General features: G+C 39.0%; 1 protein-coding gene across 1 annotated transcript in view; it reads right to left on the bottom strand.

Moving 5' to 3' along the window:
* RAVER1 (ribonucleoprotein, PTB binding 1) overlaps positions 1 to 14,586 on the bottom strand; it is a 44,160-nt gene that overhangs the window by 9,186 nt on the left and 20,388 nt on the right. Inside the window, exons 3-9 of the mRNA XM_060763609.2 lie at positions 13,810 to 14,279; positions 11,943 to 12,134; positions 11,247 to 11,376; positions 8,965 to 9,065; positions 5,859 to 5,973; positions 1,241 to 1,485; positions 147 to 240 (exon numbers count right to left, since the gene is read on the bottom strand). Of these exons, the coding sequence (XP_060619592.2) occupies positions 147 to 240; positions 1,241 to 1,485; positions 5,859 to 5,973; positions 8,965 to 9,065; positions 11,247 to 11,376; positions 11,943 to 12,134; positions 13,810 to 14,279 (1,347 nt within the window). The remainder of the gene's footprint in view (positions 1 to 146; positions 241 to 1,240; positions 1,486 to 5,858; positions 5,974 to 8,964; positions 9,066 to 11,246; positions 11,377 to 11,942; positions 12,135 to 13,809; positions 14,280 to 14,586) is intronic.

The following is a 14,586-nucleotide window of genomic DNA, read 5'->3' as shown; positions in this document are numbered from 1 at the left end:
TATATTAGTTACAATTCCAGAAGAGGAAAAAAGGCACAGCAAGTGCTACAAAATACAAAATGTTGTTGAACAGTGTTTACTATTCTAGAATCCACACAATCCAGACATCTAACCCTACCCCTGTTTTCTCTACCCCAAAACCTCACCTCCAAGTTTGCTTGTAGGGAGAAGAGTGTGCAAATTTAAGTAGGGATTCAGTGGAATTTTGAAGTCCTTTGGTGGTTCTCCTAGTAGAGAGACCTGTAAGAGAAGTAAGAGTGAGCAGCAATTTCTAGTGTCCATTTTCAATTAAGGGGCTGTACTCAAAGGCCTAAATACCCCAAATGCACTAGATACTGTACAATCTTTGAAAGTAAGCAGGATCTGCTCTGGTTAGTACTTGGAAGAGACGCCACCAATTAATATTACGTTCTTGGCGGAAAAAAACCCTTGAAATTCATGGTGTCACCATTTATTTATTTTTGGTCGTGTCAGGAGCGATTTGAGAATCTGCAAGTCACTTCTGGTGTGAGAGAATTGGCCGTCTGCAAGGACGTTACCCAGGGAATGCCCGAATGCGTTGATGTTTTTACCATCCTTGTGGGAGGCTTCTCTCATGTCCCCGCATGAGGAGCTGGAGCTGATAGAGGGAGCTCATTCACGCTCTCCCCGGATTCGAACCTGCGACCTATCGGTCTTCAGTCCTGCCAGCACAGGGGTTTAACCCATTGCGCCACCGGGGGCTCCATAAGTCCAGAGGAGACTTGAGGGCATTTGTGCAGGCACCAACTAAGTTATATCATAGCAATTACACCATTTTTAAAAAGAAAAGGCTGCTGAAGAGAGGCAAAAAGAGAAGAAATAATGTAAACACTAAACAAGAACCAAAGAAGTGATTCCATATTGCAAAATGAGATTACAGATGGATGGTGAGATGAGTGATCTTATGGTTTCAAAGAGAGACTAGCATGCTGCAGGAAGTTCTACATATTTCTGGCTCTAATTAGATCAGTTCTTACTAAGGCATGGGATGTGGGGAACTATCATTTTATTTCCAGTGTGATAGGGACTAGTATCATATTTGTGCCTATTATCTAAAATTATTTCTCTCTTTATTGCCTGGAAAATCCCTTCACCCCACCCCAAAAGAAATACACAGATGTATCCCTAACAGTGATAGATTATGGGGTTTGTGTTGTTGTGTGAACAGAGGCTTGGTACTTGGCTTTACACAGAACTTCAGTTGTGTCTCCACACTTACCCCAGACGAGGGAGGTCCATTTTCTGCCTGCTTTGGTTTCTGTAGCCCACTAATTACAGATCCCAGAATAGAGGTGGTGAGGCCTTGCAGGCCAGGTGGGGTCATCTGGGCTGTCTGTGTTCCTACCACAGAGTTCTCCCTCTCCATTCCCAATGATCCCAGATAGGATGGCAAGGGCAAGTTTCCTGAAGGCAAGATGGGAGACTTCACAGGTCCTGTGGCCATATCAGCAGGTAGAGTGCCTCCTGAGGAGAAAACAAGCAAGAAGCACTTCCTAACTCAAGGCTGGCATCTCCAGTTTTTGAACTGAAAAAAAAAAGCCTCTCAGATCCTCTCAGAACAAGAACAATTTTGCTATATCCTTTGCCCCCTCCCAGATGTAGTCTGTTTTGAAAAACAAATCTTCGCCACACCTAAAAGGCCTGAAACACGAAATTGCTTTCATGCTTCCTAGATGTAATCTGAGTCTCAGTAGGGGGAATGGATGCCTCTAGACCACTAAAGGTTGTCCATCCCCTTTTAAACTCATTTTGGATTATGTAGGGGTATTTCTACATAAACCAGAATCAGTTTAAAAGCCAAATATCAACTGACCAATACTTATTTGATTTTGGCTAAAACCAGAGTTCAAGAAAGATATTTTTGGACGTCACCTCCAAAGTCCATCTAAGGTACATATCCATTTGTAGTTCAAAATGTGTAATTTTCCCAAGCTTTGGTCAAAATTTTCCAGAAAGAACACAATGTCTTTTAGGGATGACTAATCTATATAAATAAAAATGTAATGTTCGTTTGTGGGATTCACAGAACTCAAAAACCACTGGGCGAATTGACACCAAATTTGGACAAAAGACACCTAACAACCCAATGTATGTCCTTCACTCAAAAAACCAAACTTGGCACACAGTTCTCCCATGACCAACAGAAAATACTGGAAGGGTTTGGTGGGCCGTGTCCTTTGGTTTTGGTGTTGTAGTTCACCTACATCCAGAGATCACTGTGGACTCAAACAATGATGGATCTGAACCACACTCTACACGAATACTCAATATGCCCAAATGTGAACACTGGTAGAGTTTGTGGAAAATAGAATCTTGACATTTGGGAGTTGTAATTGCTGGGATTTACAGTTCACCTACAATCACAGAGCATTCTGAACCCCTCCAACGATAGAATTGGGCCAAACCTCCCACACAGAACCCCCATGTGGGCCACAAGAACGTGTGACAGGGGACGGCTGGTCTATATAAATAAAAATGTAATGTTCATTTGTGGCATTAACATAACTCACAAACCACTTCAAGAAAGGACACCAAATTTGAACACAATATACCTATCAGGCCAACAAGTGTCTGTCACTCATAAACACACTAAAAAACACAATGGAAGAAACTTAAAAAGGCAAAAAATAAAAAATACATTACAATGCATACAGAAAACCACATATATAAACATATACACAAATATACACACACACGTATATACACACACAAAACATGTATACACAGACGGCCACAGCAACGCGTGGCAGGGGATGGCTAGTTTTAACAATGACATTTGATTAATGGTTGATTTATAAATACATGGTGAAGGAAATTATACTTGTTCAGGCCTTGGTGGTGAGGTTATGTGTTTGTAAAATGTTCACTGTTTTGTGTTTTGTCTATTCTGTAAGTTGTTATTGTATGTAAATAAAATCTTTAAAAAAAACCCAACAATAAACATAGTGATATTCTGCCAACAGAAATGACAAAGACACACTTATTTTTGCCTACTTGCCTTCTGATACAGAGGAAGTTAAACCCCTCCACTAGCCAATTCAAGAACACAACAGGTTGGCCAAAGAAGATCAGAATGATCCTTCCTTTGCCAGTTAGCCATGTGGCTCTGCTACCCACCTAGGAGCTGAAGTTACCCTTCTCTATATCCCACATAGAAATAAAATGGATTGGTTACCAAAGAATGAATTTGCAGGGAACTCCCCATGGTTAGATAAAGCTTCTTCTTGTGCATGCAACACAAACACTAAGTGGGTTGCCAGAGGTCTCCTCTGACAACTTGCTACATGACTAGCCTGCAAAGTGTTTTTACTAAAAAAAAATCTCACATAAAGCGGGCTGGGAAATGGAAAACAGAATAATCTGCCTGTACTTATACCAGTATTTCCTATCAGCAGACATATACAGCTTTATGCAAACTAATAACTCTGGGGGCTTCTAATTGTTTTAAAGCAAGTAGCACTCACATCCTTTTAAAAAGGAAATGACAGGAAAATTACTTCAGGTTCAGATTAAAGGCTATTTTGACCAATAAAAAGGCTCTGCTATCCTCACCGTCTTAAAATTCCCAACTATGTCCCTGAATAAAAACAAGATAAACCATTTATGTACAACACACTTTTTGTCAAAAGTCAGAATACAAAATGTATACAAATCAAAGACAATAAAACTTAGATCAGTATATAGAGTTCCAAACTCCCACCAGTCGTGCCCCATCCCAGGCTTCTGGGCAACATAATTTTTTAGTGCAGAAACATGGTTGGGAGGAGCAATGGGGGCCCTTGTGTGATGCACTTGGCCCACAGGGCACACACTTTACAACATTGTTTTAAATTATCATATTGGAACCTGATCCTTCTGCACTCTGTCATTTCAAGTCCCCGGCAATGTTAGTAGACAGAACGGGGGCATAAGTAATGACACCTCTTATCTGGAGAGCCAGATAAAGGTACTGTTGACAGCTTGAAATCTTCTATACTTGCACTTGGAAATTGAAATAGCTACTTCAGTTCTAACCCCTACAACAGGGCTTCCCAAAGTACTATTTCTTTTTGCAAAGCAGCTCCTACGTCTCCACAAAATAGTTAAGTGACTACAAGTGTGAACCCATTTCTTCACTTGCTCTTGACAACCACTGAAGTTAAAGATTTGGGGAACAGGGGTTAATGCATAGCCTGAAAAATAACCCCTTTTAAGGCTGTATTTAAAAGCTTCTAATGTTGGCAGTAAATGAATATTAATCCATTTAAAACAGTGGTTCCCAACCTTTTTTTGACCAGGGATCATTTGACCAGGGACTACTCTGTCCAGGGACCACTCTCCAACATTAGTACCAATCAGTTTTTGTCAGCTTTAGATTCAGTTTGGTTATTTGGGGTGCTGACTCAGAAAACTGCACTGGATAGACCACATCAGCTCTAGTTTCTGATACAGAGCATATGGTATCCAGTAGTCGCCATCTGCTCGCCCACAGAAACCCATGTTTAATGATCTAGAGCTGATGTGGTAATAGTAATCTTTTGGGGGTTGTCAGCCTCTCCCGTCCCGACATCCCCATTGCCTGGGCACTATACGAGGGTTTCACGAAACCAATCGCTCTGGTTGCCACGTGGTTTTGAGGCAACGGTGTAGTAATGGTGATATTTTCATTCTTGCGAACCACTGGTGGTCCACAGACCACAGGTTGGGAACCACTGATTTAAAATCATTAGGAAAGATCCGCAAACAGGTCAAGATCTTCATCTGCCAGCAGGCATTTAGGGAAGGATAAGGGGCATGCTGCTGGGAAAGTGTGGGATTCTGGAAGGGTGGGATTGTGAGTTTTAAAGGCTATTTTCAGTGTATTCATTATATATATATAATCTGTTTTATCATACTGTACTATTGAATGGGTTTTTAAAACTTTTGTATCACACTTTTTAAACTTGACTAAAGTACAGGACTGTTAGCTGCCTGGAGTCTCCATGGGGAGAAAAGAAGGGTATAAATAAAGTTAGTACTGTACAGATTTATTTCCCCTGATCATACATTTTCACACTTAACAGTTTCTTACCACAATTTACCTACAAAAATCCACATAGGGAAGCTATCAAGTGGAGGTCTCTTCAATTGGATCACTTGTAGTGCCAATTGTATTTAAAACAAGATACTCAAGAAATCCAAAATTTTCTTAAACTGCTGGGGAAAGTGGGGTTAAACCCGCATTCCCCTTTTGTGCAGTATCCCATTTCAATTCCTTTTATGACCTTTGTTTTCTCTAAACATATCCAATCCTATAAACACTTCCATACTAACAAATATGACAATTCATGCAAGTAATAAAATACTGTTCCACAGGCCTCTTTAAACTGTCAAAAAGTGACATTTTGTTGCTCACCTGTAGTGCTTTGTGTGCCTACTTTCTCTACCTTTTTTATCTGTAACAACAATCTACAATTTTATGGAATAAATAATCTGCTCAACTCAATGGATTAAGAATAGGCTGGATCTAATTTAGAAGCCTCTTTTTTACAAATGCAAAAAACAAACAAACTTTTGCATGAAATATTCCCAACAAAATTATTTCAAAGTGCAGCAGCAATTTTGCTAAGGTCTGAAACCAAGGGAAAATACCTCTTTTGGCTCCAAATCCAATCAACCAGACAAAAAATAAATAGCCTACCATACTTCTGCCCATTTTCATCTGAGAAAATGAATCTTCCTAATGAGAAGATTCATTTAGTGATTCGTTTGCCATATCATGTAGGAGTTCTTTCAACTGTTTTCTCCATTTCTCTGTTTCTCCTTCTTAGTGCCACAAATTTCAATGGATATAGAGTCACATGCTATAAAGCACTTACCAGAAGATATATCTCCCATTAATTGATTTCCTGTCTGAGAAGTGGGTGTGTTTGGCATCCCCAAAGCTCCATGTTGCAAGGAACCCAATGGAGATTCTCCCAAAATTCCTGGTTTCTGCAAAGAAGTAACAAGATTCAGCAACTGAAAAATAAATCAAGGCTGTGTGTGGTTTTTTAAAAAATAAAAATAAAAACAGGATTAAACAATAACAAAGCCACAAGTCAACTACAAACATCTAAACTCAAATCAGACAATGCCAAACGCACATTGGGTAGGTACTGACTGGCGTCAATCACTAAGAAGCCATCAAATACTACCACACCATAGAAGTGATCAAAGATGCTTAAGGAACAACTGGGATGTCCTGACAAGCCATGTTTAGACAAAACGTATCTAAGTGGATATACTGTATACACTCGAGTATAAGCCAACCCACCAAATTTTACCACAAAAACTGGGAAAACGTACTGACTCATGTATAAGCCGGGGGTGGGAAATGCAACCGCTACTGGTAAATTTCAAAATAAAAATAGATGCCAATACAGTTACATTAATTGAGCCATCGGCAGGCTAAATGTTTTTGACTATTTACATAAAACTGTAATTTAAGATAAGGCTGCCCAACTCTGATTAAACCATTATTCTAACCTTCAATGTAAATTTGCTTGCATATCCTTCTAATAAAAATAAATAGAGTAAAACAATAAATGTAACAACAACAATAATAGAATAAAATAATGGAAATGTAATAATAACAGTAATAATAGAGGAAAATAATAAATGTAATAATAATAATAGAGTGAAATAATATATATAATAATGACAACAATAAGAAAGTAAAATGATCAATGTAATAATAATAATAATAATAATAATAACAGTGCTATATTTATTATACTCGTGTTAAAGTTATTTATTATTTCTATTATGTATTTCTAACACGGTAAAATAATAAATAACTTTAACTCGAGTATAAGCCTAGGAGGACTTTTTTTAGACTTAAAAAAGGCTGAAAAACTAGGCTTATACTCGAGTATATACAGTATCTTTACAGGAGGAAAGGTAAAGAGGGGAAGATTTTGGATTTGTACACAGAATTGAACTAAAATATTTCTAGGAGAGATTTCAGCAAGCACAAGTGACCTATATACAGCAGAACACAAACAGGATACCACAGCACAAATTGTTAGTTTAAGCACCAGGAAGTTTCCTGCCTTCCTCCACTTTTGGGGTGAACTGCAGCTTCCATTAGTCCTTCTACAGATGTGCTGCATTTTAAAGCTCATGTAAGCCGCCCCGAGTCCCCTTGAGGAGATGGTGGCGGGGTATAAATAAATAAATAATAATAATAATAATAATAATAATTATTATTATTATTATTATTATTATTAAAGCTTGCCCTGAATGCATCCAGAAAGAAAAGTCCATGCTGCCAGTACTTCTTTTGCAGCACAGTTGTTGGAAATACTTTAACCCTATTTGAGACTGATCCAATCCTATCAGATTTTGACTACATCCTGCATAGCACAGGTTTTGCAATTCAACTGCATCACTGACATTTATAGCAAGAGAAACTGCAGCAGTAAAGTCTAGTTAATTTTCATCCAACTTTACCACAACCCTTATATGCTTCACAACCATCTGACCCAGTCTTCCAACAACAGCTGGAGGAAGTGATGAGCAATGAGAACTTAGAAAGCAGTTTCCTAAAACTCAGGGTATTTAGCACACAAGAATGAAGTGGTTTACAAAAAAGCCTGGATACAGTTCGCCAAAGAAAGAAGAGTACACAGGACAGATGGACCAGGGTACTCAAGGAAGTCATAAAAAATGGATTTCCATCCTGCTCAATCAGCAAGCCTCGACCAATCCTGTCAGGCATAACACATCTAGCAATGTTTTGTAAAATTAAAGTGTCAACTGGTTTTTTGACGACTGCAAAGTAACTCTTGCTATTTCTTCTTCTTCCTGCACTGCTCCTAGCCAAACAGTACCAAGTTGTTTTGCAAAGTGTAAGTCCACAAAAATCTATAATGGCCAAGTAGCCCATTTCATTATGTGCAATTTATTTCAGTGTACCATGAGTCACCCACTGATAGCACATAACATGCTTTAAATTCATCATCTTTGGAACCGAGAGATTCTCTATTACACCTTAAAGAAAAGATGACAGCCAAAGACAGGAATGTACTAGCATTGAAGTGGACCTGGATATTAAACAAAAATCTGCTTGCCACACAGTAGTGCACTTAGGGCTACTTTACCTGGCTTTATGTCAGTCAAGCTAAAAGTGATCACAAGGAATTCAGCAAGCATTTTAGTTTTATTATACATATCAAAACACCAAGCTGCTATTCTGAAATCACAAGGATTACAGTTTTTAAAAGAAAGAAGCTCTAAATCTATGTCCATGATCTATACAGCATAAACTCCTGATTAAGACTACAACAGTGATAATGGACACTGGTGCACCTTTCATGTAGCATACGCACAATATACACCCCACACGCCAACAGCATGATTTACACACACAGGCCAGGCCTAGCACTCACATGGAATATGGCCTGGTTTTCTTTGTTCTGCAGAAGCTGTGTCCAGACCTGGTTTTGCACTAAGAGCAAGTTGCCAAGAAATGCCTTCTGGAGCAGAAAGCAAAAAGACACCAGAAACAGGGTCACTAATACCAAACAGGCTAAAAAGGGGAGGTGGCTGATGGGGAGCAAGCAACTATGTCAAGCCCTTGATGTACAGGAGCAGTCCTGTATTGCAAAAATGGGAAATATCTATCTACAAATGCTGAATTCTCCAGTCCATTTGGCTCAATGTTTCAATTTATGTACAGAGAGACTCCAGCAAGAACCTATACAACTAGGTTATCAATAATTATGGTCAACAGTAAGTGTATTCATGAGAAGCCAACATCAGTCTCTACAAAATACGTGGAGTTATGCATAGAAGGAATGGCCTATTTTTCAGATGCTGGGTGTGTATAAGGGGGTACAAACTGAAATAAGATTAAAAGGAGTTTGAGCCATATTATTAACTTATCCTCTGGCGTCAAATACCACCTACACCTCACTAAATGTAGCTCTGTTGGACAATTACCTGTTGTGCTTGTGTTTGATTCTGGAGAGCTAGCTGAAGTAAAGCAGTGGATAGGGCTGGATTCGTTAGGAGAGGCACTGATGGTGGCGCCCCCAGGATTCCTGAAAAGAAACCAGAAAAGAAAGCACATTTTTACTTCTCCTATGTAAAATTGGGGGGGGGGGGGGGGGGGAGGGATAGAGATCCAAGGTACTCTATCAAACAGAGCAGCATTGCAAAAAGAACTAAATCTTCGTACATATATATTTTGGTATCAGAATTATTTAGTTTAACTTTTGAGGACCAGGATCAGATTAATTTTTATTTTATCATACACTGTTAAATCTGATTGTCAAGCATAAGGACTAAAAGTAGAAATCAGCAGTATTTCAGCTTACTTGAAGAACTCTGAGAAGTCTATACTCATACAAAGTGCCATGCTAACTTTTCTCTTTCCAACACAAAGACAGGGCAAAAATTATCACTGGAGGAAAACTTCCTCACAAGTAAATGTTCATCATAATTGTACCAAATATTAACCTATAAAAATTGATAATAGTTTTAATAGATAATAGTTGTTACAGACTAGACATTTTAGCTAGACTATCGTTCCACAAAAATGAATATCTCTGCTATTCTGCAGTTCTAGCCATCAGTATTACCCATTTATGTGTCAAAGAGCAAGGAAACCCAGTTCACAGGCTGAAGAACTAAAACCAAGGCTCAAGTAGTTCAAGTACGATGGGACCTTTGTATTACCCAATTTTAAACTATATATTTTACATTTAAATTCCATTAATATTGTGTTTTAATCTTTGTACTATACATTTTAATATGAGTATTTTATAATATTGTGTTTCATCAGTTTTTTTATTTATTGTATCAGAAAATAATAATAATAATAATAAACTATCTCACCACTATCTCCCTAAAGGGGTCTTGGGGCAGCTTACATGAGGCCAAGCCCAATAATACAATTAGAATAAAATGAATACAAAACAGCAAAAATAACAACACAATAAAATAAGGCAATAATGTAAGTGAACATAAGACCAAAACAGAGCAGTGCAAGATACAATAACAAGCACACACAATGGGCGGGCCAAATGTACACGTAAAGTGATAAAACCCTGGGTGAGATAACAATGAAAAAGATGTATTTGTAAGGGAGGTGCACATGGAGGAAGGAACAGAAGCAAACCGAGGGTAAAGTTGTAATGTATTTAAAAAACACAAAGTTTAAAAATCTTGGCATTATATTAAAAGTTCTTTGAGCGATAGCTGGGCACTTGCCTCTGGTGTTACTATAAGAAGGTTCTCCATTGTGCATGTGGCGGGACTCAAACTGCTTTGTAATAGGTGGTCTGTGGTTTGCTCTTCTTCACACTTGCATGTTGTGGACTCCACTTTGTGGCCCTATTTCTTAAGGTTGGCTCTGCATCTCGTGGTGCCAGAGCGCAGTCTGTTCAGCGCCTTCCAAGTCGCCCAGTTTTCTGTGTGCCCAGAAGGGAGTCTCTCATTTGGTATCAGCCATGGCTTGAGGTTCTGAGTTTTAGCCTGCCACTTTTGGACTCTCGCTTGCGGAGGTGTTCTTGCGATCTATAGATCTTAGAAAACTCTTTCTCGATTTAAGGTGTTGGTGTGCTGGTTGATATCCAAACGGGATGGGCCGGAGATGTCACTGTCTTGGTCCTTTCATTACTGGCTACTATTTCCCAGCGGATATCAGGTGGTGCAATACTGGTTAAACAATATAATTTCACCAGTGGTGTAGGGCGTAGACATCCTGTGATAATGAGGTATTTTTCATTAAGAGCCACATCCACTGTTTTAGCATGGTGAGAAAAACGTATTTAACAGCACAGTAGCAAAGCACAAGGGCAGAAGTCTTCGTTGTATCTGGTTGGTATCCCCAGGTTGGGCCAGTCAGCTTTGTTATGATATTGTTTCTAGCACCCACGTTTTGCTTGATATTCAAGCAGTGCTTCTTGTAGGTCAGAGCATGGTCCAAGGTAACTCCCAGGTATGTGCTGCAATGCTCCAGTGGGATTCCTTCCCAGGTAATCCTCAGGGCTCGAGATGCTTGTCTGTTCTTAAGATGAAAAGTACATGTCTGTGTTTTAGATGGATTGGGAATCAGCTGGTTTCCTCTGTAACAGGCAGTAAGAGCACCTAAAGCTTCAGAGAACCATGTCAAAGCTCAGGGTGTTTTAACTGTGTATCTCACCACAATTCATGAGAAGAGGCAGGTAAAAAACAAAATGTATTAGTATTGTTATTATGGTTTATTCCTTCATACTTACCTTGTTTCCCTCCAATGGCTCCATGAAGAAGGGGGTTGAGTAAAAGCTGGATTGATGTAGGGTTACCCAAACTGTTCAAAATCTGAAGAAAATTTGGCTCAGGTAAAAGCCCTTTCCCACGGTTAAGTGCCTGAAAAAGCAGAAAGAACAAAATCAAAAGTTATCTGCATTTGGTAATAGAGAAATAATCAAATTGCAATCATGCATCATAACAGCCAGAAAGAGAATATTTCTGAAGGGATCTCTACAAAGTTGTAACTGAGGCTTCAATTTATACTGCAGTTTGGGCATCACAAAACAGTGCAAAACCACTGAGAATTAGATAGACTTTCGGTCACTCTGAATCACTGCAGAGTAACTTCTGTATTTTGTTTTCATTCAAGTGCTCCTTCGTGATGAATGATAAACTACATTAAGTTTCAGTTCTTTCCGCTTAAAGAATCTGCCATATTAAATTCACCAAATAAGCAAATAATGGCTACAAGTAAAGTCTTGCTAATAAGTAGATGTTACCATCACCACCTCAAATGAAGGGGGAGAAAGGTGGCATTGTGTCGTTCTGCCATAACACAGTATAAAATAAAAGTCTTAGAAAGGTACAGGCATAGGGGACAAATGACCAAGACAAAGAACTGGTGAAAGAGTAACTATAAACTACACACAATTATCAGGAAGTAATACTAGTTTAAGTCTTACTGTTGCCTGGGCAGCTATCAAAGCAGCTAACATGCTTCGTCCAGGAGGGCCCGGGGCACAGAAGGAGACTCTGATGTGGTTCCCTGCAAGTGGCAAGCCATTGGTAGCCTGTTGGACCATCTCTGCTATTTCAGATGACTCGTACTCCAAGACTGCAAAACCTTTCAGCTGCCCATCCTGACCACATGCCAACTATGAAAAACAAACGAAAAATGTTTCAAAAATATATCTCTGCATTCTTTCATTCGTCTGGAACCAATCAACACTGATAGACTGACAGTTTTTTCCAGGATTCAGCATCATAAATCTTACTGGGCTTAGTGTTAGTTGAGTACATACACATATATCAGGCAGTTCTTCTATCAGGTTCAATTCCATCCACTAGGTTATACTTTAATGGGATGGAATGGTCAGGGCAATCTCAAAGGCCTCCATAACACCTTGTTATCACTCCTGACTCATCTGTGGTTGTAGACAAGTTATGCTTAGTCCTTCACAGCAAGTCTAATGGTGCAGCCCAGGTCTGCACAACTTGGGGCCCTCTAGTTATTTGGACCTCCAACTCCCAAAAGCTTTAGCCCAGTGGTTCTCAACTTGTGGGTCCCCAAATATTTTGGCTTACAACTCCCAGAAATCCCAGCCAGTTCTCCAGCTGCTCTAGCCTGCTGTTCCAATGGCCAGGAATTCTGGGGCCTGAAGTTCAAAATACCTGTTGTGGGCCATGAGTTGTGCAGACATGGTGCAGTCAAAATATCACCTAACCATCACAATTCACTACATTTTGTTAACAGGAATTATACAAGAAAAATAATATTGGGATATAGAATTACATAAATTCCAGGTGTGGCCCCTGCGCTTATACAATCTGTCCTCTTGCCATTAGTGTTGTTGAGAGTGTTGTTGAAAGTGTTGCTGAGAGTTGCTACCTTTCTTCAAGTAATACTTGAATCTCTTTTGCTGTGAACTACTCACATTTCTTGAACATCCCTAAGTAGAGAGACTTTGAAATTTCTTCTAAAGTTAATCTGCCTTTTGGTGTAACAGCCTTTGTCTTACAACACCATTAAGAGATATAAGGACTTAACCCCATAACCTCAACATTTTTCTCTATTAAAACAATTAAAATGCTATTCTAATTTCAGAAACAGGTGGTTGTTAAACTGAGAGAGAGAATAGTACAATTCAGAAAAATTGACAGAAATTTTGAGTAAGGATGCTCATGACATACCAGAGTTTTATACCTGGAGAAAGTCATAAAAAGGATGGAGGATGCGAGAGCTAATAACTCAAAACTATAAGGATACAGCTGAGGCTGTATAGACATGGGATTATGCTTTCATATTCTACATGCTCTACCATAAACCTATTTGTATTCTACTAATAATGCATTCTAAAAGACATCTAGACCACACTGTGTAATAAAATTTTGACTTATAATGTACATGGTTCCAAGCATGGATCTAACTGAGAAAAGCTCTGCTTTTAATATCCAGCAAACAGAAATACTCTGCTTCTCAATTGCCTCTCTGAATGGGAGATGCCATTGTACTAGTTACCAGACCAAACTGTACCTTCTATCAACTCAAGAAAGAATGGTAGCCCACCTTTTCTAATCCATAAATATCCTTGGAAAATGCTTATTTATGTTTTATTTTATAGATGGTTTTATTTGTTGCATATGCTGCTTGATTTGTATGGTTTTAATATGTTGTGAGCCACTTTGGGTCCCATTTAGGAAGAAAAGATTTTATTATTATTATTATTATTATTATTTAAAAAGGATTTTACAGCTGTGAGCCATATATCTGTGGCTGTGGACATAAAGCACATTTAAGGAAATCCATTTGCCATTTCTTCTAGTTCTCACCTGGCAGAATGTTGGAGGACAGATAGCAGAGAAGGTTTGCCTCAGTTCTTCTACATCACTGTAATTGTGGGGAAGTTTATCTACACATAAGCACTTTGAATGAATAAGGTCTAAGGTCAGTTGGTTGACATCTGTCCAGTGAACATAGAGAGTTCGTGTTCCAAGCTGTTTCCCCAGCAGGTCGGATTTTGCCCTGGCTGCTGAATCCTTCTTCATGTACTCCACAAATCCATAACCTTTGGAGTGTCCTGTTTTCTCATTGTACACCAAGAAGCAGCGCTCCAGGTTCCCAAAAGGTCGAACCAGGTCTTCAAATTGCTGTTGTGTGTAAAGCTGGGGGAGATTGGCAATACACAGGAGAGCATCCGTGGGTTGCAGCTGCACTGTGATTTCCTTATCTCGCAGCTTGCTCAAGTGGAATTTCTTAATAGCAGACTCTGCTTGTTCTCCATTCAAAAAGGTGACAAAAGCTGAAAGATATGGAGGGTATAAAAACTATCAAAAAGAAATGCCACAGCAAGCACCAGATCAATATTTGTAGGCCTCTGGGAAGTTCACCACTGTCAAGTCTATTTGTGGACTCATGAACTGAAATGTCTTTCATATTTTCCGTGACTATACCTTCTCTTCCTTTGCATGTCAATATTCTCACAGCTATAACTTATCTGTAATTTCTACTTCTTATCTGTAATTTTTACCTCCTAGGATTTTAGCCATTTTACTGCAATTTTCCATCAAGCAACTTCACTTGAGATGCAACAGACAGAACTTTCAAGA

This window comes from Anolis sagrei, chromosome 2 (assembly GCF_037176765.1).
Source record: "Anolis sagrei isolate rAnoSag1 chromosome 2, rAnoSag1.mat, whole genome shotgun sequence".
NCBI lineage: Eukaryota > Metazoa > Chordata > Lepidosauria > Squamata > Dactyloidae > Anolis > Anolis sagrei.
The sequence above is the reverse complement of the archived record's forward strand: the minus strand, read 5'-3'. Positions and strand labels throughout refer to the sequence as shown.